This window comes from Heteronotia binoei, chromosome 21 (genome assembly GCF_032191835.1).
Source record: "Heteronotia binoei isolate CCM8104 ecotype False Entrance Well chromosome 21, APGP_CSIRO_Hbin_v1, whole genome shotgun sequence".
Lineage (NCBI taxonomy): Eukaryota > Metazoa > Chordata > Lepidosauria > Squamata > Gekkonidae > Heteronotia > Heteronotia binoei.
Window position 1 is genome coordinate 14,305,292 of NC_083243.1, and position 23,828 is coordinate 14,329,119.

At 47.2% G+C, this 23,828-nt stretch overlaps 1 protein-coding gene across 1 annotated transcript in view; it reads left to right on the forward strand.

The window, feature by feature from the left end:
- ARID4A (AT-rich interaction domain 4A) overlaps window positions 1-23,828 on the forward strand; it is a 120,660-nt gene that overhangs the window by 20,004 nt on the left and 76,828 nt on the right. The window contains exons 6-9 of the mRNA XM_060263165.1: window positions 6,480-6,559; window positions 6,666-6,760; window positions 11,853-11,985; window positions 22,055-22,134. Of these exons, the coding sequence (XP_060119148.1) occupies window positions 6,480-6,559; window positions 6,666-6,760; window positions 11,853-11,985; window positions 22,055-22,134 (388 nt within the window). The remainder of the gene's footprint in view (window positions 1-6,479; window positions 6,560-6,665; window positions 6,761-11,852; window positions 11,986-22,054; window positions 22,135-23,828) is intronic.

A 23,828-nucleotide genomic window follows, 5' to 3' on the forward strand; every position in this document is an offset into this window, starting at 1 on the left:
GTGGGGTATAAATCCAATATCATCTTCTGCTACTACTACTACTACTTGATGGAACTTTACACACAAACATTAGAAAAGCATATTCTTACATCTTTTAAATTCTGACATTAATTTGGCATGAACCTAAACCTGCTCGCTTATAGTAGCAAATTGACTCAAACTGCTGTTTTGGGATGCGGTGCTTCACAGAGTCACTACAAACTTAGTGAGCTGGGAGCTCCCAGTTCACAAAATTAGGAGACAGGACATTCCTCAATCCCCTGCTCGTTTAAAAATGTGGGAAGGAATCAGGCTAGCAGGTCACAGCTGGTTAAGATTAACATTTCTGTGTACAAAGCGGCCTTGAGAGCCAGAAGTAGGCTGCTGTCCTCACAGAGTGGCATGAAAGCAGATTTAACACACCATTTGACTTATCTTTCATTCTAACTAATCTGTTGCTTGTTTCTGATTTGACTCGGCTGCTCACCAGCTTGAACTTCAGTGACTCAGAGCTTTCAGATCTACCCGTCCTCTTGTAGCAACTGGGACTTTAATTAAACGGAAGAGATCGCACAGGTTTAAGTTCCTCTGATGCATTTCCTCTGCCCCCCAGGCAAGCAGATCCCACGTGGCTGCTGAGCAGAAAGATTTTCCATCCTAGTTTAACCTTTAAGCCAATTGGGTTGCTCTATCTTAGAAAGAGGAAGTGATTTCTGCTATTCCTTTCATGGTTCTGAGGCGGTAGCTGTCCAGAGACACCCAGGAAGGGGAAGGCAGGGTCTTGAGGGCAGATGCACCAGTCAATCAGAAAGTTCTTCCTAATGTTGAGCCAGAAACTCTTTTGATTTGATTTCAACCTGTTGGTTCTGGTCCTACCGTCTGTTTTCTGTGGCCCCAGAAAGTAGGACCAGAACCAATGAGTTGAAATCAAATCAAAAGAGTTTCCGGCTCAACATTAGGAAGAACTTCCTGACCATTACAGTGATTCCTCAGTGGAACAGGCTTCCTTGGGAGGTGGTGGGCTCTCCTTCCTCGGAGGGGTCTAGAGACAAAGTCCTATGAAGAAAGGTGGAAGGAGCTGGGCATGTTTAGACTGGAGAGAAGGTGGCTGAGAGGGGATATAATCACCATCTTCAAATACTTGAAGGGCTGTCATATAGAGGATGGGGTGGAATTGTTTTCTGTGGCCCCAGAAGGTAGGACCAGAACCAATGGGTTGGAATTAGATCAAAAGAGTTTCCGGCTCAACATTAGGAAGAACTTCCTGACCGTTAGAGCGGTTCCTCAGTGGAACAGGCTTCCTTGGGAGATGGTGGGCTCTCTTTCCTTGGAGGTTTTTCAACAGAGGCTGGAGGGCCATCTGACAGCAATGAGGATCCTGTGAATTTAGGGGGAGGTATTTGTGAGTTTAGAGCGGTTCCTTAGTGGAACAGGCTTCCTCGGGAGGTGGTGGGCTCTCCTTTCTTGGAGGTTTTGAAACAGAGGCTGGATGGCCATCTGACAGCAATGTAGATCCTGTGAATTTTGGGGGGGGGGGGTGGTATTTGTGAGTTTCCTGCATTGTGCAGGGGGTTGGACTAGATAGCCCTGGAGATCCCTTCCAACTCTGTGATGCTATGATTCTTTTCACTGGGTGGAGATCAAGCATTTGACCTCTGCATTCCTTTATTTTTTTCCTCCTTCCTTTGGATGTTATTTATTCCTTGGTTCATACTTTCCCCATTCCAGTAGATATTTATGGAGTTTACAACGGGAGATGGAAAACTTGCATACATGTTTATGGCATGGGGTAAAGACATTGGCCCCTCCTCTCCCACAAATTTGGCATATTTTGTTCTAACATAAATTTGCAGTTTCAACAGTATAAGTTCTAAATGATGCATTTTTGTCATGTGCGGTTGTAGTCCTTGGCATATTTAAAAATTTAAGTGTATAAATACGTTAGATGTCTACAGGTGACAATCATTTTTTTTAGTTGCCAAAAGTACACCAAATCATAGACACCTTATCACAAGCGTCTCAGTTTTTGCCATCAGAGAGGCAGGGGAAAAGTAAGTTAAAAACTGAACTTTATAGTAAACAAGAGAATCTGTTTCAGTCCAAATAACCGTCTTGTAAAGTTGTAATTGGACTAGAACCATATTCAGATGTAGAGTTAAATGCCATGACTTTGAAAATGCTGAGCTCGGTCCTGTGGACGATTCCTGTGAGCATACGAACCCTGGATGAAATTAGTCTTCTTTAAATAGTGAGCATATCCTTGACAAATAGTTTCAGGTGTGTAGCTGGCTGTGAGTGCGCACAAAAGCTCATATCCAGAATTAAACTTCGTTGGTCTTAAAGGCGCCACTGGACTCAAACAGTTCTGTTGCTTCAGACCAACACAGCTACAGACCTGATTCTCAAAACTCAAACTTTGTTCTATATGTTCTGTATCCTTGACGACAACACCCACCTCCAGTAAGGCAGAGCAAAGAAACTGCTGTTCTTTTTTGTGGTCTCCGTGCATCACATGTATGAGATCCCATGTGCATGACTGCACAGACGACCTCTTGAGGAACAGCAGCAACAGGTAAGCAGCCTGATTTTTCACAGTCTGTGGAGGTGTCTGTCACAGTCCTTTGGGGAGAGAGAGCTCCCAAAGTTGAGCACAGGTGGGGGCTGTTTAGGAGGACAGCAGAGAAGCCCTGCCTGCTTCTATGATGAAGATGTCGGTCCTACAGTACGCATCAGAATTATTCTTTAATTTAATTCTTTAAGAGCCAGTTTGGTGTAGTGGTGAAGTGTGCAGACTCTGATCTGGGAGTACCGGGTTTGATTCCCCACTCCTCCACTTGCACCTGCTGGAATGGCCTTGGGTCAGCCGTAGCTCTGGCAGAGGTTGTCCTTGAAAGGGCAGCTGCTGTGAGAGCCCTCTCCAGCCCCACCCACCTTACAGGGTGTCTGTTGTGGGGGAGGAAGGGAAAGGAGATTGTGAGCCGCTCTGAGACTCTTCGGAGTGGAGGGCGGGATATAAATCCAATATCTTCATCTACCTCACAGGGTGTCTGTTGTGGGGGGGAAGGTAAAGGAGATTGTGAGCTGCTCTGAGACTCTTCGGAGTGGAGGGCAGGATATAAATCCAATATCTTCATCTACCTCACAGAGTGTCTGTTGTGGGGGGGAAGGTAAAGGAGATTGTGAGCTGCTCTGAGACTCTTCGGAGTGGAGGGCAGGATATAAATCCAATATCTTCATCTACCTCACAGAGTGTCTGTTGTGGGGGGGAAGGTAAAGGAGATTGTGAGCTGCTCTGCAACTCTTCGGAGTGGAGGGCGGGATATAAATCCAATATCTTCATCTACCTCACAGGGTGTCTGTTGTGGGGGAGGAGCTGCTCTGAAACTCTTCGGAGTGGAGGGCGGGATATAAATCCAGTATCTTCATCTACCTCACAGGATGTCTGTTGTGGGGGAGGAAGGGAAAGGAGATTGTGAGCTGCTCTGAGACTCTTCGGAGTGAAGGGCGGGATATAAATCCAGTATCTTCATCTACCTCACAGGGTGTCTGTTGTGGGGGAGGAAGGGAAAGGAGATTGTGAGCTGCTCTGAGACTCTTCGGAGTGAAGGGCAGGATATAAATCCAGTATCTTCATCTACCTCACAGGGTGTCTGTTGTGGGGGAGGAAGGGAAAGGAGATTGTGAGCTGCTCTGAGACTCTTCGGAGTGGAGGGCGGGATATAAATCCAATATCTTCTTCTTCTTGAAAACCCTATGGCAGGGGTGGCCAAATTTGCTTAGCAGAAGAGCCACATAGAACAAATGCCAGATGTTTGAGAGCTGCAGGGCAGGAATGTCAGATGCTTGAGAGCCGCTAGGCAGAAGGGAAGAAGGCAAATAGAAGGAGGGAGAGGTGGAAAGAAAGCAACTATAAATGCATTCCCCAAGCCACTGGCTGGCATGGCTTAAGAGGAGATTTGAAGAGAGAAATGCCTTCTTCAAGCCGACAGACAGGGCGGTGGGGGCTTCGAGAGCCACACAATATGTGTGGAAGAGCCACCTGTGGCTCCTGAGCTGCAGTTTGGCCACCCCTGCTCCATGAGGTCGCCACGAGTCAGTTGTGGCTTGACAGTAAACCCCCCCCACCACTACCCAAAGCGCAGTATCCCGTCTGTGGTGTTATAAGGGATGCAAGACCTTGCTTAGCTTATGGAAAACTTTCTGTTGGAGCATTCTACATCTTTTAGAAGTGCCTGTAAGTCTAGAATACGCAGCGCAGCCTTGTTTCAAAATTAGTTCCGAGAATTTGCTTGTGACACAGCACCAGGTATAGCGGTAGGTGGGGTGAGCGTATTTATTTGTAGCTTCTCTTGAAGAATCGATGAGCCCATGTGGGTCTAAAAGCATGCAATACAAGGACGTGTCGGTGCCAAAGGTCCACTGTAACTGGCTGCCCTTGGTGTGTGCAGTCTTGCGCTTTCATGCGTCTTAAGTAACAAACCCAAATCAAATCCGTTGAGGAAATGTGTGGGTTTTCCTCTCTGGTTTCTGTTCTTGTATAAAAATATAGTGGTGTTGTTTGGTAACAAATGTGACACGGTGAAGGAACAATCTTTCCATATGTGCTTATTCATGAGCTTCCATGTGTCTGTATTCACGTGGGTGCCATCTTGTTACAGAACCAACGCCACTTAAAACTAACACGTAACTAAAGTCAGTTTCATAGTTCCCTGGTTCAGAACAACCAAAGACTTCAAAATCACAGCAATTTTATGGGGTCATGCAGTGGAAGTGAGATCACTGTGTGGGGAGGAATCCACTGAAGTACATACCTTTCTCCTGCCGCAAAGGTGTTCATTGAGGTGCATCTTACTCTCTTTTCTTTCCCAGCAGGGAGATTTCAGAAATGCAATTTAAATAAATAGGGGGGGGGGGGGGGGAAATTACAATAAACTGAAATGAAAACTATAATGAAGATATTGGCTTGGCTCTTGTCTAGAATGTCTGCCGGAGACAAGAGTGGGTTTTGATTTTTTCTTTCTTTCAAATTCTGCCCTTCCATGGAAGACCTCTGATTTCCCCCCGCCCCCCAGGAGTCTCCCCCCCCCCTCCCGGGAACAGCATTTCTTGGGGTGTTTGGTGCTGTTGTGTGGTGCGTAGCTAATAGTTTTATGCTGTCATTGACAGAGCCAAGTAGGAGTCCGGCAGCACCTTTAAGACCAACGAAGTTTTATTTGGAATGTAAGCTCTTGTATGCATCCCTCTCTATATACGGAAGCTTACATTCCGAGCGGAGCTTTGTTAGTCTTAGAGGTGCTGATGGACTCCTGCTTTGTTCTGCTGCTTCAGTCCGACGTGGCTGCCCAACTGGAACTATTGCACCTTGCCGTTTGGTCCTAACGTCGTATCACTTTAGATACTTAACCACTACCCATCGGCTATATGTAAGTTCTGCTCACTGTACCCCATTCCCTCGCCTGAAAGGTTTGCATGCGTACAAAAGCTTACATTCTGAATAAAGCTTCGTTGGTCTTAAAGGTGCTACTTTATGTATTTTATTGGTTTTAAATTGTATCATAGATTAGGGTTTGTAGAATCTTTCGGGCTCAAGTGCCGTGTTCTACTGGAGAAAGTTTTTTCTTCCAGACGTTTCGTTCTCGGCTGCGGAGAAAATCCTCAGTATCATAGATGTTTGAACTGTTAGCTGCCCCGAGTCCCACTTGTGGAGGGGGGGGGGGGGCGATAGAATTATAAAGTAAAAAATAATAAAAATAATAATACTTGACTCCAACTTTGTTCTGCTTCAGACCAACGCAGCTGCCCACCTGGCTCTAGTGATAGAGCCAATGAGTCTCTATGTCTTTCATGCTCACTGTATTGTATTGCAGTTTCATGCAGATTCTGGAAGGCCAAAGGAACTCTGCCATTTTGGTTCCTGGTGGGAACTTTCAGGAAGTGACATTTGTTGCCTAGGTGGCTACTTTTCAGGCAAAAATACTTGACATTTGTGAGGTCCTTTCATCTGCCTAATGCTTTTTAGGCTGGAACCTGACCCACCTGTAAAGAGATCTGGTTGTTTCAGCCCTCCCAATAGTGTCTGGAGAGAATATTCCTTTATCTTCCCTTGTCCCGGTCTCGGAGTTATCCTTTTTCAGTCATATGCCAAGTCCTGATGAAGTGGCATTTACTGCTATTGCTGTCTAAGCAGTGTTTTAATGTGGACCGATGCCAACTTTTGGCTGCTTGTGGTTTTTAAAAAACTGGCGTTGGGAGATGGTGCCACCACAAGAGATAATCTGACCCAAGTAAGAGTCCTCTGCGAGAAGCAGGAAAAAATACGATGAGGAAAGGAGGCGATGGACTTAGTATTAAAGTTTGGTGGATAAACAAATTCTTCTTCAAAGGAATCCTGTTCGTAATGCGAATGAGTCATGGTAGCACGCAACCGTGCCATTTGGCTGCCTCTAGGAATATTAATGCTTCCCTTTTGCGTGTAACGTTTATCATCTGCCTCTGCTTAGTTTTCGACGATGGTGACGAGAGGACGTTAAGACGGACGTCGTTGTGTTTGAAAGGAGAGAGGCACTTTGCGGAAAGTGAGGTAGGGATGGTGACCCTTTAAAATAGTACTGCTATCGTTGTTAGTTTTTTTTTTCTTCCAGCGTTGGGAAAGTAGCAAACTCTCTTTTCCCCTTTTCCTCCCCTAGACGCTTGATCAGCTGCCACTAACAAACCCAGAGCACTTTGGAACACCAGTGATTGGGAAGAAATCCAACAGAGGAAGGCGATCCTCTCTTCCTGTGTAAGTGTGATCAGTCTCTGAATGTGGAGGTTCCCCTCAGTCGCCAAAGCTAGTAGCCACTGATACTTATCCTCCATGACTCTATCTAATCCCTTTTAAAAGAGACCTGTGCATGCAGCCATCACATCAGAAATATTTTTTTTTTACACAGAGACTGACTCCTGTGTAGAGAGGCAGTATGGTGTAGTGGTTAAGTGCACGGACTGTTATCTGGGAGAATCGGGTTTAATTCCCCACTCCTCCACTTGCACCTGCTGGAATGGCCTTGGGTCAGCCACAGCTTTTGCAGGGGTTGTCCTTGAAAGGGCAGCGGCTGTTACAGTCCTCTCATCCCCACCCACCTCACAGGGTGTCTGTTGTTGGGAAGGAAGATAAAGGAGATTGTGAGCCACTCTGAGACTCTGAAATTCAGAGTGGAGGGTGGGATATAAATCCAATATCTTCCTCTAAGTGTTTGTGATGCCATTTTGTACTCAGTATTATTGGGCAGGTCTCAGACTGAACGGGCTTCATCCTGTGTTGGGATAAAGTAGGCAGATTTTGCCCTGGATGTCTGTCTCATGGAAAGTTTTTCATTTTCCAAGAGAAGGTTTTCTGTGGGACATGGGTAGAAGAAGAAGATGATGATATTGGATTTATATCCCGCCCTCCACTCTGAAGAGTCTCAGAGCGGCTCTCAATCTCCCTGTGAGGTGGGTGGGGCTGGAGAGGGCTCTCACAGCAGCTGCCCTTTCAAGGACAAGCTCTGTCAGAGCTATGGCTGACCCAAGGCCATTCCAGCAGGTGCAAGTGGAGGAGTGGGGAATCAAACCTGGTTCTCCCAGATAAGAAAGCTATGGCTGACCCAAGGCCATTCCAGCAGCTGCAAGTGGAGGAGTGGGGAATCAGACCCGGTTCTCCCTAATAAGAGAGCTCTGGCTGACCCAGGGCCATTCCAGCAGGTGCAAGTGGAGGAGTGGGGAATCAAACCCGGTTCTCCCAGATAAGAGTCCGCGCACTTAACCACTACACCAAACTGGCTCTCCAAAGGGTAGAGGGGACTGCTGAGCTAAAATAAATGCCTGATGGTATATGGAAGTAGTCACTAAGTTATTTGGATTCAGACCAGAGAGATTAGTCCCACCCCAGAAAGCTTGGAGGCTAGGTGCAACTATTTATATGAAGATGTTTCAAGATGGGATGGCAGAGGTCGAAAAAAGTACAGAGGAGGGGTCACCAAGATGATTAGGAAGTTGGAGAATTTCTCCAATGAGAAAAAGATGAGGAGTCTGGGACTTTTTAGTTTAGAAAAGAGATGACTAAGGGCAGGCATGATAGAAGTTTTTTAAATTATGCACAGGATCAAGAGTTTACCAACAGAATTTTCTTTCTCCCCCAAATACTAGAACTCTAGGACATTCAGTGAAGTAGTAGATGAAGACCAGAACTCTGACAGCACAAACAAATTACTCCTTAAGGAGGAAGATGCAACAGTTTAGTTTCAGATTGCAGAGAAATGTCGACAAAGGTGATCTCAAAATGTTAGTTAGGAATGTAAGATGAACCCTGTTGGATCAGACCACTGGTCCACCTAGTCCAGCATCCTGCCTCACACCAGTTCCTCTTGAGGGCCAACAACAGGGCATAGAGGCCGAGGCCTTCCCCTGATGTTGCCTCCTGGCTTTGGGATCCAGAGGGTTAGTATCTCTGAATGTGGAGGTTCCCCTCAGTCACCATAGCTAGTAGCCGCTGATACATGTTCTCCATGACCATCTCATCCCTTTTTAAAGAGACCTATGCGTGCAGCCATCATCACATAAAAGGAAATTCTTTTTTACACAGACACTGATTGCAGTGTGGAATTTGCTGCCATCAAATGTGATGATGGCTGCATACAACTGTTGTTGTAGATAAAGTGAGGCAAGATGCTGGACTAGATGGACCTCCAGTCTGATCTAGCAAGGCTCAACTTACATTCCTAACTTTTAACATTTTGAGATCACCTTTGTCAACATTTTTCTGTAATCTGAAACTAAACTGCTCCATCTTCCTCCTCATGGAGTAATTTGTTTGTGCTGTCAGAGTTCTGGTCTGGGAAGCACGTGGTGGTAGGTGATGGAGCCAAAGTTTTTTTAGCCTTTATCTGTCGGGCGGAGTTTGAGAGGGAGCTAGAGGGTTGCAGAGGGCAGGGTTTCAGTGGCATGCAGAAGCTTTTGCTTTTTTCTCTGACAAATGGAAGCACAATCAATGTTCTAGAATATGAAAGTTTTCTAAGGAACACAATTCCTGTGGCTACAGAGTTGAGCTTTCCTTGAGGCCTGCCTGTTTTTTCTCAGGCCCAGAATTATACACAGCCTTTGTTTTGACCTGAGGCTTGATAACGAAAGAGAAGGGCCCAAGATGAGAAAGAGACAGGCTGACAGGATGTGAATTGGAGTTGAGAGAGTAAGAATTGATAGGAGATGAGGTGGCACGGCAGTGGTCAAGTCAGGAAAGAGACGTTCTTTAAAAGCAAAGACTTTTAGAAATAGAGCCTGACCTTTGGTTCAGGTTTCCCTTTAAGAAGAAGACGACTGCAGATTTATACCCTGCTCTTCTCTCTGAATCAGAGCCTCAGAGCAGCTCCTATATCTTCTCCCCCCACAACAGACACCCTGTGAGGTGGGTGGGGCTGAGAGGGCTTTCACAGCAGCTGCCCCTTTCAAGGACAGCTCCTGCCAGAGCTATGGCTGACCCAAGGCCATTCCAGCATCTGCAAATGGAGGAGTGGGGAATCAAAGCCAGTTTGGTGTAGTGGTTAAGTGTGCGGACTCTTATCTGGGAGAACTGGGTTTGATTCCCCACTCCTCCACTTGCACCTGCTGGAATGGCCTTGGGTCAGCCATAGCTCTGGCAGAGGTTGTCCTTGAAAGGGCAGCTTCTGTGAGAGCCCTCTCAGCCCCACCCACCTCACAGGGCGTCTGTTGTGGGGGAGGAAGGGAAAGGAGATTGTAGGCTGCTCAGAGACTCTTCGGAGTGGAGGGCGGGATATAAATCCAATATCTTCATCTACCTCACAGGGTGTCTGTTGTGGGGGAGGAAGGTAAAGGAGATTGTGAGTCACTCTGAGACTCTTCGTAGTGGAGGGCAGGATATAAATCCAATATCATCTTCCTCTTATCTTCTTAAGTGCATGGACACTTATCTGGGTTTGATTCCCCACTCCTCCACTTGCACCTGCTGGAATGGCCTTGGGTCAGCCATAGCTCTGGCAGAGGTTGTCCTTGAAAGGGCAGCTGCTGTGAGAGCCCTCTCCAGCCCCAGCCACCTCACAGGGTGTCTGTTGTGGGGGAGGAAGGTAAAGGAGATTGTGAGCCGCCCTGATACTCTTCGGAGTGGAGGGCGGAATATAAATCCAATATCTTCTTCTTCTTCTTCAAACCCGGTTCTCCCAGATAAGAGTCTGCGCACTTAACCACTGCACCAAACTGGCGCTCTCTCTCTCTTTAATCAAGAAAGAAAGGACACCTAATTTTCAAGAAGCTGTACTTCATCAGTAATGTTGGAAATTGAGCACGGTTGGCCTGCAGGAGCCAGGCATACATGGCTGAGACTGTTGTTGCAAAACTGTTCACCCAGAAGGCGTTTTTGTAGGCGTTTCAGGTCAGCATGAGCAAATGGAGGTTGCTTGGGTAGGTGGAGAATGAAGACCCATGGCTCAGTGGAAGCGCCTCTCTTTTGTATGCAGAAGGCCCCAGTTTTAATCCCCATCATCTCCAGTCAAAAGGATCAGGCAGCGAGTAATGTGAAAGACCTCTGCCTGAGACTCTGGAGAGATGCTTCCGGTCTAAGCGGATAGTACTGATTTTGATAAACAAAAAGGTCTGATTCACTGTAAAGCAGCTTCATAAGTTTGTATGTATCCATTTTAAATGATCCAATAACTTCATGGACCATTTAGGGGACCATCTGTGGCTCAGCACAACAGCCCCTGCATTGCATGCAGATGGTCCCAGGTAGGGTTGGGCAGTAGGTAAGGTGAAAGGTCTGTCTGAGACTCTGGAGCAGGGGTGTCAAACATGCAGCCCAGGAGCCAAATCAGGCCTCCTATCAGGTCCCCAAGCAACTGGCTGTCATCTGCTTCCTTCTCCCTGTCTCTTGCATCCTTCTGCAGCTCAACTTGTTTTGTAAGGCTTGCTCAATCGCACAGGAGCTTACAGAGCAAAACCTCTGTTTTCTCCACTGGCTGAGGCTCCTCCCCCCCTCCTGGCCCTCCGTGGGGAGGGAGGGAAAGAGCCAGAGCTGCCTTTGCCAGTTCCCTGGATCCCATGGGAGAAATACAAAGAAAGCACCTTGTAAGAACAGCAAGTGCTAATGTTTTAAGCATGTTTTATTTTAAGGGTTTTTAAAAAAAACTTTAGTCATGTTTGTCTGTGTCCTTTATATCTCTGCTCAGGGCTTTTTTGGTAGGAAAAAGCCCAGCAGGAACTCATTTGCATATTTGGCTACACACCCTGATGTCACCATTGTTTCACACAGGGCTTTTTTTTAGTAGAAGAAACCCAGCAGGAGTTCATTTGCATGTTGGACCGCACCCCCATGGCACCAAGTCATCCGGAACTGCGTTCCTGTGCATTCCTGCTCAAAAAAACCCCCTGTCTCTGCTTCCTAATCTTAAATAGGTACACACAGCCTGGCCTGGCCAACAAGGTCTCATTTATGTCAGATCTGGCCCTCGTAACAATTGAGTTCGACACCCCTGCTCTGGAGAGCTGCTCCAAGCCTGGGTAGGCAGTATTGACCTTAATGGACCAGTGGTTTGATTTAGTATAAGGCAGCTTTGTGTGTTTACCACTTCCCAAGGAACTCTGCAGCTATGAGATACACGGGACAGTAGTTCAAGATCTGAAGGTTGTTGGTTCTAGCTTCGGGAACTCCCGACTTGCAAGCATCTAAGTACTTTAGTAGGCTTCGTTCGGTTTTCACGCCCCCTTTCCCCAAGCATGACAGCTTTAGAGGAACATTTCCTGACGTTTTGAGCCCCATGTACAGTTATGAGCAATAAGGTTACGTTCTCTCTGGCTGTTATCTTCCTGATCAGGCTGCCTAAATCTCTGTGCGCTTAATCCTCTAGTAACGAAGATGAAAAAGAAGAGGAAAGTAGCGAAGAGGAGGACGACGATAAGAGACGCCTTAACGATGAAATGCTCGGCAAAGTTGTCAGCGTGACGTCTAGCCCCGACAAGGCAGACTGGTATCCGGCTTTGGTAAGTAAGGAATATTTAGGGCGCTCATGATAAAGTGTGCTCAACACACACACACAAGATTTCGGAGGGGAAGAGTCTTTGGGACTCTTATCGGGGCATAGAGTTGGGTTCGGTATAGCATTGAGCCAGTTTGGTGTAGTGGTGAAGTGTGCGGACTCTTATCTGGGAGGACTGGGTTTGATTCCCCACTCCTCCACTCGCATATGCTGGAATGGCCTTGGGTCAGCCATAGCTTTTGCAGGAGTTGTCCTTGAAAGGGCAGCTGCTGTGAGAGCCCTCTCAGCTCTACCCACCTCACAGGGTGTCTGTTGTGGAGAAAATATAGGAGATTGTAAGCCGCTCTGAGTCTCTGATTCAGAGAGAAGGGCGGGGTATAGATCTGCAGTCTTCTTCTTTAAAAGTTTTAAAAATACTCCCAGCAGTCTTTCAGGTTCTTTGAAAAAATAGACAAATGTTGAGTATTTAAAAAGAAAAATCATCATATGACTGGTATGAAATAGCTTTAAAGAATGTATACTGCAGACATATACAGTGGTCAGTTTTTTATTTTCAACTTTAAAACAATATAAATAATTTACAATACATTGCCAATTTGCTTCATAAAAGCCCTGAATAGTTAGACAAGACAGGAGGTGGTGGTCGCTACAAGCGTAGCCAGCTTCAAGAGGGGATTGGATATGGAGCAGAGGTCCATCAGTGGCTATTAGCCACAGTGTATTGTTGGAACTCTCAGTGATTCTGTATTCTGGGTGCTTGGGGAGGGGCACAGTGGGAGGGCTTCTAGCCCCACTGTGTGACACAGAGTGTTGGACTGGATGGGCCATTGGCGTGATCCAACATGGCTTTGCTTATGTTCTTACAAGACGGCCAGGGTGGGCTGCTTGAAATTCATCTGTCCTTTGGATGGATAGCAAGATTTGAGTCCAGCAGCACCTTAGAGACCAACAAGATCTTCAGGTGATGAGCATTTGAGACTTGGAGCTCCCTTCATCAGAAGCCGTTCTGCTGCAGACCAAACGCTGCTGCCCTCTGAAATGACCTTTGAATGAATGCTGATTTGTTTAGCTCTTTTAATATTTCTTTTATTTTGATGCTTTGTTTTTGTTACAATAATAAGCTCCCTGAAGTTTTTAAAAAACAAAACCCCAAGATATTCACACGCACACGCATATACGTATATATGTATGTGTGTGGTGCATGGGGTTTTTTGTAGCAGGAATTCCTTTGCATATTAGGCCACACACCCCTGATGTAGCCAGTCCTCCTGGAGCTTACAGTAGGCCCTGTACGAAGAGCCCTGTAAGCTCTTGAAGAATTGGCGACATAAGAGGAGTGTGACCTGATATGCAAAGGAATTCCTGCTACAAAAAAAGTCCTGTGTGTGTATACACACATTCCCTCTCTCCCTCTAAACTCGGAGTCTTGTGAGCAAACATTCTACTTTGTGAGCTACTGGCATTAAAGTTGTGACTGTCTAAATTAGTTTCCTCTGGGGGCATCTTTCCTGAGCTAAGACAAAAATGTGTGAGCCAGAGGCTAAAAACCTGTGAGCTAGCTCACACTAATCTTGGAGGGAACACGCGTGTGCGTATGTGTGGCCCAGCAGTAGAGCTACTCTTTGGCTTACAGAATGTTCTGGGTTCGATTCCCGGGCATCTCCAGTTGAAGGACCAGGTAATAGGTGATGTCAAAGGCCTCGGCCTGTGACCCTGGAGAGCTGCTGCTAGTCTGAGTAGACAGTACTGACTTCGATGGGCCAAAGAATTGATTCCGTATGAGGCAGCTTCATGTGTTCCATAGTAGCTGTTTAACATTTGAGACACCTGGTTGGAACTAAAGAGAAATGCTCAAGGGCACGATATGAACATATGAAGCTGCCTTATACTGAATCAGACCTTTGGTCCATCAAAATCAGTATTGTCTTCTCAGACTGGCAGCGGCTCTCCAGGGTCTCAAGCGGAGGTTTTTCACACCTATTTGCCTGGACCCTTTTTTGGAGATGCCAGGGATTGAACCTGGGACCTTCTGCTTCCCAAGCAGATGCTCCACCACTGAGCCACTGTCCCTCCCTAAAGATGCAGTGCCATGTGCCTTTGGTATTGTACAATTATTTCTGCTTAGTGAATTATGCAGTATCGTTGGTCTCTGTATTCATATGTAAGCAAGCCGAGCAAGAACGTTTCCATGCAGTCTGTCTCTGCAAAGCTATTCCAGTGTAAGCCCATTGATTTCCATTTAAACCAGGTTTTTAAATGAGACATCAGGTCTCAAGGACCTCTGGGTTCGTGTAAAGAGGCAGTTGGCAAAGAACTCTGACCAGCGAAAAAGGAATTTTTCATTTTTAATTGAATTAAAAAGAGACAGCTGTTCACAGTTCAGGGGGTGTATGCTGAGCAGATAAACACCCCAGTCCAAAATCGTACAAAAGCGATAAAATACTTAGTATCATCAAGCAAGCAGACAGACAATGAAACAAACTGATCGGGTTGTACAAACTCGAAGAAAGGGGTGGGAACTGTGATGGTCCCCTTTGGAAAAGCGTCTGTTTCCGACTCAGAGCTGCTGCTTGGGAGAGGAAAAAAACCCTTTTAAAGCTGCAACCACTCCCTGCATTCAAGGGAGGGTCCTCCGGCTGAAGCCAATCACACCCAGTCGTCCCGTGCAGACTGGCTTCCATTCCTTACAGGAAGTAAATAGAACTTTCAAAAAAGGAAACTTGGGTTTAAAATCTGACTGGTATTGTCTACTCAGGCTGACAGCAGCTCTCCAGGGGCTTCTCATCACCAACTGCTTTGTTCTTTTTAACTGGAGTTGCCGGGGATTGAACCTGGGACCTTTTGCTTGCCAAGCAGGTGCTCTACCACTGAACCATGGCCCCTCTTAGCTGGGCATCAAGCTCACCGTGAACTCCTTTGGACCTGGGGATAGGCAGGTAACAGTGGGGTGTTGTTACATTACAAGTTACCTTGGCAGTTCCTGGAGATGCTTCCTCTGTGCTATGAAGTTCTCCCTCCATTAGTGTAAATTGTCCTAGGTGGTAGAATGAGCAGGAAAGGGGAGGAGCTTTGGGTTTGGTTAGGAGATGCAGATTGCAGGATTCAAGATATTGTGCTGTGTGAAGGGAAGGCAGCTCAGATCTTCTGATCCCCTTTATACGTATGCCGCTTCCCTTCTGTGACCAGGGATTGCTCAGCATAACATTACGACCAATGTTCCCTCCAAGTTGCAGAGTCTTGTGAGCAAAAATTCTACTTTGTGAGCTACTGGTTGTGAGTTGCTGGCATTACGTTGTGAACTACTGCCTAAATTATTGTGCCCTGGGGGTCATCTTTCCAAAGCTAATACAAAAAATGTATGAGCTGGAAGCTAAAAATCTGTGAGCTAGCTCACGCTAACTCAGCTTAGAGGGAACACTGATGATGTCAGCATCATAGGTCACAGGGCTTTCATGAGGGACACTTTCTTGATTTTTTTGTATTTGCTGAAGTAAGCATGATGTATTAAGTACTTACAACCATTTCAGATGCCATTACAAAAGCAAGCCTTTGGGACTCTCTCCTGCTCTGTGCACAGCTTGAGTTTCTAAGCCTCCTTGATTCCCATCAAACTACAGCTTGTCATTACATTTAGTCAGAGGTCACACCAGACCAGTGCCGAATTAAACCCTGTGGAGGCCCCACGGCAGAATCTTGGGGGGCCACTCGCAAATCATCTCAGAGTCAGATGAAATTGCTGAGCAGTCAGGTTGGAATGGGTAAAAGGAAGTCCTTCACCCAAAGAGTGATTTACACATGGAATTCACTGCCACAGGAGGTGGTGGCGGCTGCCAGCATAGACAGCTTCAAGAGTGGATTGGATAAACATCTGGAGCAGAGGCCCATCAGTGGCTATTAGCCACAGTATATTGATGGAACTCTCTGACTGGGGCAGTGGTGCTCTGTATTCTTGGTGCTTGCGGGGGGGCAACAGTGGGAGGTCTTCTAGTGTCCTGGGCCCACTGCTGGACCTCCTGATGGCACCTGGGTTTTTTGGCCACTGTGTGACATGAAGTGTTGGACTGGATGGGCCACTGGCCTGATCCAACATGGCTTCTCTTATGATCTTCATCGTGGTCTCTGTGCAGTCCCACACATGGGTCTTGCTGCAGGCAACAGATCCATACCTCGGAGTCTCCAATAGCTCACCTAGAGTGTTTTCTGGCGCGCTTTCCGCTCGCCCTGATGAGCAGGCATTGACTGCGCATGCCTGGAGCGAGCGGGAGGCGCCATTCCCACTCAGTTTCTTCCTTTCTGCCGCTCGGACAACACCTACTTTGCTGTATCAACACCTGGAATCCGTGACTCCGCGAGCCTTCTCGAACCCGAGACCCGGAGTATCTCTCTTCTCGAGACCATGAAGCCCTTCGAGTCCGTGAACCTACTCGGTACCGAGAACCTTTTATACCCTGCACTGCTTCCACCACCGTATCTGCTGCTCCGGCCACGACTTCTACATCGGCCATGACTTTGACTTCCTTACAAGAAAAGTCTAAACCTTCCGAGGAACGTGCATCCACGTCTGCACCTACCAAGCCTCTGATCTCTCCTGCAACCGAGGAATCCCAATCTGACGGGGACAGCTCAGGCTCTTCTGACTCCGAAGATCCTCCTGGCTCTCCTGCCTCGGATTCCACGCAGCCAGCCCGTCTTTCTCCATCAGACGGTTCGAAGGCCTACCTTAACCTGATTACTACCATGGCTGAAACCTTGAATGTTACTCTTCCTTCCGACTCACCCAAGGTTCTTAACATAGTCCACAATCTGGTTCAGGCAGATTTCCCAGCGGGGTCTCTCCTACCTGTGTTGCCAGTGCACTTGGAAGGTCTGCGTGAGGCCTGGGACAAACCTGCTTCGATTCCACCTACTTCGAAGCGCTTTGACTCCCCTGTACAGAGAACATGCTCCTGATTCTAAATTTTTAGCCTCCCATCCTGCTCCAAACTCCATAATGGTGCACAGCGACTAAAGCCGAACCATCCAGGCACCCTACTCCTCCCGATCGTGAGGGCCGGAAGTTGGACACCTTGGCTCGCAAGATTTACAACCTTGCCTCCACTAATTCCAATCTTAATAATTACTTGCCTTATTTTGCAGCATATACATTTAATCTCGCCAACCAATTTACTCCTCTCATTCCTTCTCTGCCAGAGACTTCTCAGAGAGCTGCATCTAATTTAGTCTCTGAGCTATCACGAGTTTCGAAACAGCAGATTAACACCATCAAACATGCCGTTTCCTGCTCATCTAGAGTGTTCGCATCATTGGTGGCATTGCATCGACCCGCCTGGCTGAGGTCAACGAACCTGCAACCCGATATTAAACAAAAAATCGAAGACTTACCTTTTGATGGTCTTGGCCTCTTTCATGCATCCACTGATGAAGTCCTCACTTCAGTAGATGACGGCCGCAAGAGGCTGAAGCGCCTTAGAGTCTCTCAGCCAGCCTCCCAGCAGTTCAATCGACCTAAGCCTTGGAGACCATCTTTTCAGAGGCGTCAACGCTCTCCTAAGCAATTCGATTACTGGAAGAGGAACACCCCCCAACGAAAGCAACCCTTCCAACAGAGGCCACGCTCTCACCAGACAAAGAAGTCTTCTCAGCCTGCCAATCAGTCTCTTTGACTCCGCTCTGCATCTCACTCAACAACTGAATCCCTGCTATCAAACACATCTTCTCCTGTTCTATCCAACCTGGAGCTCAATCACCACGGACTCTTGGGTGCTCACCATAATCAGTCTAGGGTACGCAATCGAGTTCGTTTTGCCACCTCACCACTACTTCACCATTACTCCACCCTCTCCTCATCTCAAAAAAGAGATTCTGGACTTGCTCCAAAAAAATTCCATAGAACCTGTTCCTCCTCACCATCGGGGGACAGGTTCTGCTCACGATATTTCCTGGTGCCCAAGCGGGATGGGGGCAAACGACCCATTCTGGATCTCCGGAGACTAAACAAGCGGATAGTCTACAAGAAATTCAGAATGATCTCCGTCCAAGTCATCCTTCCTCTAATTCTGCAGGATTCCTGGATGGCATCCCTGGATCTCCAGGATGCTTATTTCCATGTGACCATCAGGCCTCAACACCGCAAATATCTTCGTTTTGCCATGGGACATCATCACTTTCAGTACCTATCTCTTCCGTTGGACTGTCTACTGCGCCCAGAGTGTTTACGAAGTACATGGCAGTGGTGGCAGCTGCTCTGCACCTTCGTGACATTCCAGTGTTCCCGTACATAGATGACTGGTTACTCATCGCTCCTACAGCACATCAACTGGCGAAGAATCTCAAAACAACACACTCTCTTCTCGCCTCCCTGGGCCTGTGTGTGAATGCTACCAAATAGATAGATAGATAGATAGATGAATTTATTGTCATTGTTCTCAACAAAAAGAGAGCAACGAAATGAGGTGCTCTTCCACAAACATACCAACACATCAAACACACATATTCATAAACCATTTAAATACATCTGAAACCATTAAACCATTTAAACCATTAAAACCATTTAAATACATCTAAAACGGATAAACATTCATAAAACCATTAAAACCATTTAAACCATTAAATAAACATTCATAAAACCATTAAACATTCATAAAACCATTAAAACCATTAAAACCATTAAATACATCTAAAACAGATAATCCTTCATAACCCTGCATTTAACCTAACCACAGCACTTGGATAGAAACTGTCCTTAAATCTGTTTGTCCTAGCCTTCAACACTCTATATCGTCTACCTGACGGTAAGATCTCAAAAAGCAAATGGCCCAGATGTGTATGGTCCCTTAGGATCATTTGTATCTTCCTTTTACATGCCATATTATACAGATCCACCAATGAGGGGAGAGAACATCCACAAATCTTTTGTGCTCTTCTCGTCACTCTTTGGAGCACCCTTCTCTCTGCTTCCGTGCAGCTCCCAAACCACGCGCAGAGGCAGTAAGATAAAATGCTCTCAATGGAACTACGATAAAAGGCAACCAGCAGACTCCCTGACAGTTGTAGTGATCTTAAGAGTCTCACCTCTCCCCAACTCAGAACCTACAGTTCATAGGTGCTCGTCTCTGCACATCACCTCATCTAGTTTTTCTTCCCAGGGATAGTGCCCACACCACCCTGTCCCTGGCCGAAGAGGTCATACGTACCCCAACGTAACTTGCAATCACCATCCAATGTCTTCTGGGCCTCATGGCCGCAACAACCTCGGTTCTTAGATTCACAAGACTGTGCATGCGACATCTCCAGCTTTGGTTTGTTCGTGCCTACCATCCATACGTACAGCCACAGAATACCGTTCTCACTGTACCTCAGAGGGCTCTCCCTTGTTTGGTGGACAGTACCAGACAATTTACTTTGCGGAATGCCCTTTGTTCTTCCTCCTCCGTCTGTCATCGTGACAACAGATGCCTCCAAGTGGGGATGGGGAGCCCACTCAGAGGACAAGACTGTCAGGGGTCTGTAGACTGCCCCCGAGAGGGCCATACACATTAACTGCCTAGAACTCATAGCCGTTCACAGCGCTCTTAAATCGTTCTTTCCATCTGTAATCAACCGACATGTCCAGATCACAACCGACAATATGGCCATGGTCTTCTATGTGAACAAGCAGGGCGGTACCAGATCTATCCGTCTGTGCCGCATAGCCATCCTTTTTTGGGAATGGTGCATCAAAAACAGCATCTACCTGACTGCCATTAATCTTCCAGGGATAGAGAATGTCTTGGCCGATTCTCTCAGCAGGATTCGCATAGACGACCACGAATGGTCCCTCAATCCACGTTACTTGCATCGCATCTTTGCATGCTTCGGGACTCCAAAAGTAGAAGTTTTTGCTACGAAGGACAACTCGAAATGCCCTCTCTTTTATACCAGGAGAGGCAACGATGCTTTCCTCCACAGCTGGAGGGGTCCTCTTCATTATCTTTTTCCACCAACCCCTCTAATTACCCGATCTCTACTCAAAATTGCTCGGGACGGTACAGACTGCATACTGATAGCACCATGGTGGCCACGGCAACCGTGGTTCACGAGACTCCTTCAAATGTCTCATCACACTTATCGCCGCCTTCCCCTGATAGACGATCTCCTGTCCCAAGATCACGGCCAGGTATGGCACCACAACCCCCAAATTCTAGGACTTACAGCTTGGAGAATTCGGCCACATCTTTACTACCGAGAGTAGCGGAAGTTATCATGAACGCTAGAAAACCTTCTACCAGGCGCTCATACCAGTGTAAGTGGAAGCGCTTCTGCTCCTTTGCATCCTCTCAACAACTTGATCCAGAGTCTGTACCTCTCCCTTCGATCCTAGAATACCTGCTGTCTCTACAAGTGTCGGGGCTCAGCTATTCTTCTTTAAAGGTTCACCTTTCAGCCATTTCTGCTTTCCACGAGCCTATTGACGGGTAGACTGTTTTCTCCCATAGACTGTCCAAATCATTCCTCAAGGGCATGTTGCACCTTCACCCTCCTATCAAACCGATTGTGCCAATTTGGAGTTTGTCGTTAGTTCTTTCACAACTTATGGAAACCCCGTTTGAACCCTTGGTCACTGTGGACCTTAATCTTCTCTCTTGGAAGACTGCCCTGTTGGTTGCTCTCACTTCTGGCAAGCGAGCCAGTGACTTGTGTGCCTTCCGTTCTGACCCACCTTATACAGTTTTTCATAGGAACAAAGTGGTCCTGAGAGCGGATCCTGCTTTCTTACCCAAGGTTGTATTGAAATTTCATCTTTCAACTTCTACTTCCTTGCCCACGTTTTTTCCTAATCCTAAAGACTCTGGACAAATTGCTCTACACACTCTCGATGTCAGAAGAGCTTTGTCCTTTTACCTCTCTCGTACAGAACCGTTCCGTAAGGACCCTAACTTATTTGTGGCCTATGGCAATCCTCAAAGAGGATGAAAAATTTCTACCCAGAGACTCTCTAAGTGGGTATCCATTGCAATCCGGTTGTGTTACAAAGTTGCTAAGCAACCTTTACCTAAAGGCCTTGAGGCTCACTTGACTAGAGCAGTCTCGACCTCTTCGGCCTTCCTGGAGGGTGTCTCCTTAGAGGACGTCTGTGCTGCTGCATCATGGTCCTCGCCTTCCACGTTCATCTCGCACTATGCCTTGGATGTTCGTGTCAGACGGGACGCCTCCTTCGGCCAAGCGGTCCTCAGGTCCATCTTCCACTGAAATCACCCCAGGTGAGTGCATGCATACATTGTAAGTATGGAAATGTTTTTTTCTTGCCAGCACCCACCTTCCTTTTGACTTTCAGCTGGCTAGTCACCCATGTGTGGGACTGCACAGAGACCACGATGAAGATAAACAGGTTCCTTACCTGTAACTGATGATCTTCGAGTGGTCATCTGTGTAGTCACACACGCCCACCCAGCCTTCCCCTCTGCTGGCTTTTTCTGCCTTGGTTTTCACCTTTGTAGACTGTCAGTAGCAGCTGGAAGAAACTGAGTGGGAATGGCGCCTCCCGCTCGCTCCAGACATGCGCAGTCAATGCCTGTTCGCCAGGGCGAGCGGAAAGCACGCCAAACAAAGCTTTAGGCGAGCTATTGGAGGCTCAGAGGTGTGTGACTGCACAGATGACCACTCAAAGATCATCAGTTACAGGTAAGCAACCTGTTTTTCTTATGTCTGGGCAGTAATGCTCTGTATCCTTGGTGCTTGTGGGGAGGGGGCAACAGTGGGAGGGCTTCTAGTGTCCTGGCCCCACTGGTGGACTTCGTGATGGCACCTGGGATTTTTGGCCACTGTGTGACACAAAGTGTTGGACTGGATGGGCCACTGGCCTGATCCAACATGGCTTTTCTATGTTCTTATGGTCTCTTGGCAGCATCAGGCATTCAGGGAGACCCTGCCTCTCTACATGGAGCTTTCATAACATATTTGATTCTTTGAAACCAGCGGTCCCCCGCCTTTTTGAACCTGTGGGCACCTCTGGAATTCTGACACAGGTTGGAAGTTAACCTCTTTAAGTTGGGAACGACAGACCAAATCCTCAGTGTGATGTTTTGAAATTTCAGGTCTTATCCCCCAGTTGCAGCGATGAGATAGCAGTGAAGAAGGACCAGTGTTTAGTTCGGTCTTTTGCGGACTCCAAATTGTGAGTAAAAAAAACCCTACACACACCATGTTTTGACTTTCCATCCTGGCCGTTTCTGAGTTGCGGGGTGGGTTGCAAAGATGCCAAATCAACAACTAATTCACTAACAAATGAAGGAGAAGACTGCAGATCGATACCCCACCCTTCTCTCTGAATCAGAGACGCAGAGCGACTTACAATCTCCTGTATCTTCTCCCCCCACAACAGACACCCTGTGAGGTGGGTGGGGCTGAGAGAGCTCTCCCAGAAGCTGCCCTTTCAAGGACAACTCCTGCGATAGCTATGGCCAGGGCTTTTTTTGTAGCAGGAACTCCTTTGCATATTAGGCCAAACCCCTTGATGTTACATCAGGGCTGTTATTACAGGGCCTGATGTAAACTCTTGGAGGGTTGGCTACATCAGAGGTGTGTGGCCTAATATGCAAAGGAGTTCCTGCTTAAAAAAAAAAGCCCTGGCTATGGCTAACCCAAGGCCATTCCAGCAGCTGCAAGTGGAGGAGTGGGGAATCAGATAAGAGTCCGCACGCTTAACCACTACTTAACCAAACTGCCTCTCAAATGAAGATAAAACCATATTATTAAATTCCTATTAAATCTTTTAAAATCTCGTTCCAAAAACCATAGTTTTCTAACACGCTCACACAGCCCAGATTAATGCAAGGAGAGCATCCTGATCAGATCGAAGAGGTCATGATGGGATTTAGGAGGATGCTGTCACTTAAAATAATCTCAGAGGCAGGCGTATAAACTTGCCCTGACCTGAATGGCCTGGGCTTAACCCTATCTTGTCAGATCTTGGGAGCTACGCAGGATCATGCAAGGTTATTGATTGGATGGAAGACCACCAGGGGAGGCTGCTATGCCGAAGCAGATGATAGCAAACCGCCACTGATCATCTCTAGCCTTGTGAGCACCATGTGGACATCACAAGTTGACTGCCACTTGAGGACACTTTTCACCACTACCAAGCGTAACTGCAGTTATTGAAGAAGATAATGATATTGGATTTATATCCCGCCCTCCACTCCGAAGAGTCTCAGAGCGGTTCACAGTCTCCTTTACCTTCCCCTCCCCCACAACAGACACCCTGTGAGGTAGATGAAGATATTGGATTTATATCCCGCCCTCCACTCCGAAGAGTCTCAGAGCGGCTCACAATCTCCTTTCCCTTCCTCCCCCACAACAGACACCCTGTGAGGTAGATGAAGATATTGGATTTATATCCCGCCCTCCACTCCGAAGAGTCTCAGAGCGGTTCACAGTCTCCTTTACCTTCCCCTCCCCCACAACAGACACCCTGTGAGGTAGATGAAGATATTGGATTTATATCCCGCCCTCCACTCCGAAGAGTCTCAGAGCGGTTCACAGTCTCCTTTACCTTCCCCTCCCCCACAACAGACACCCTGTGAGGTAGATGAAGATATTGGATTTATATCCCGCCCCCCACTCCGAAGAGTCTCAGAGTGGCTCACAATCTCCTTTACCTCCCTCCCCCACAACAGACACCCTGTGAGGTGGGTGGGGCTGAGAGGGCTCTCCCAGCAGCTGCCCTTTCAAGGACAGAGTCTCAGAGCAGCCTACAATCTCCTTTCCCTTCCTCCCCCACAACAGACACCCTGTGAGGTGGGTGGGGCTGAGGGGGTTCTCACATCAGCTGCCCTTTCAAGGACAGAGTCTCAGAGCAGCCTACAATCT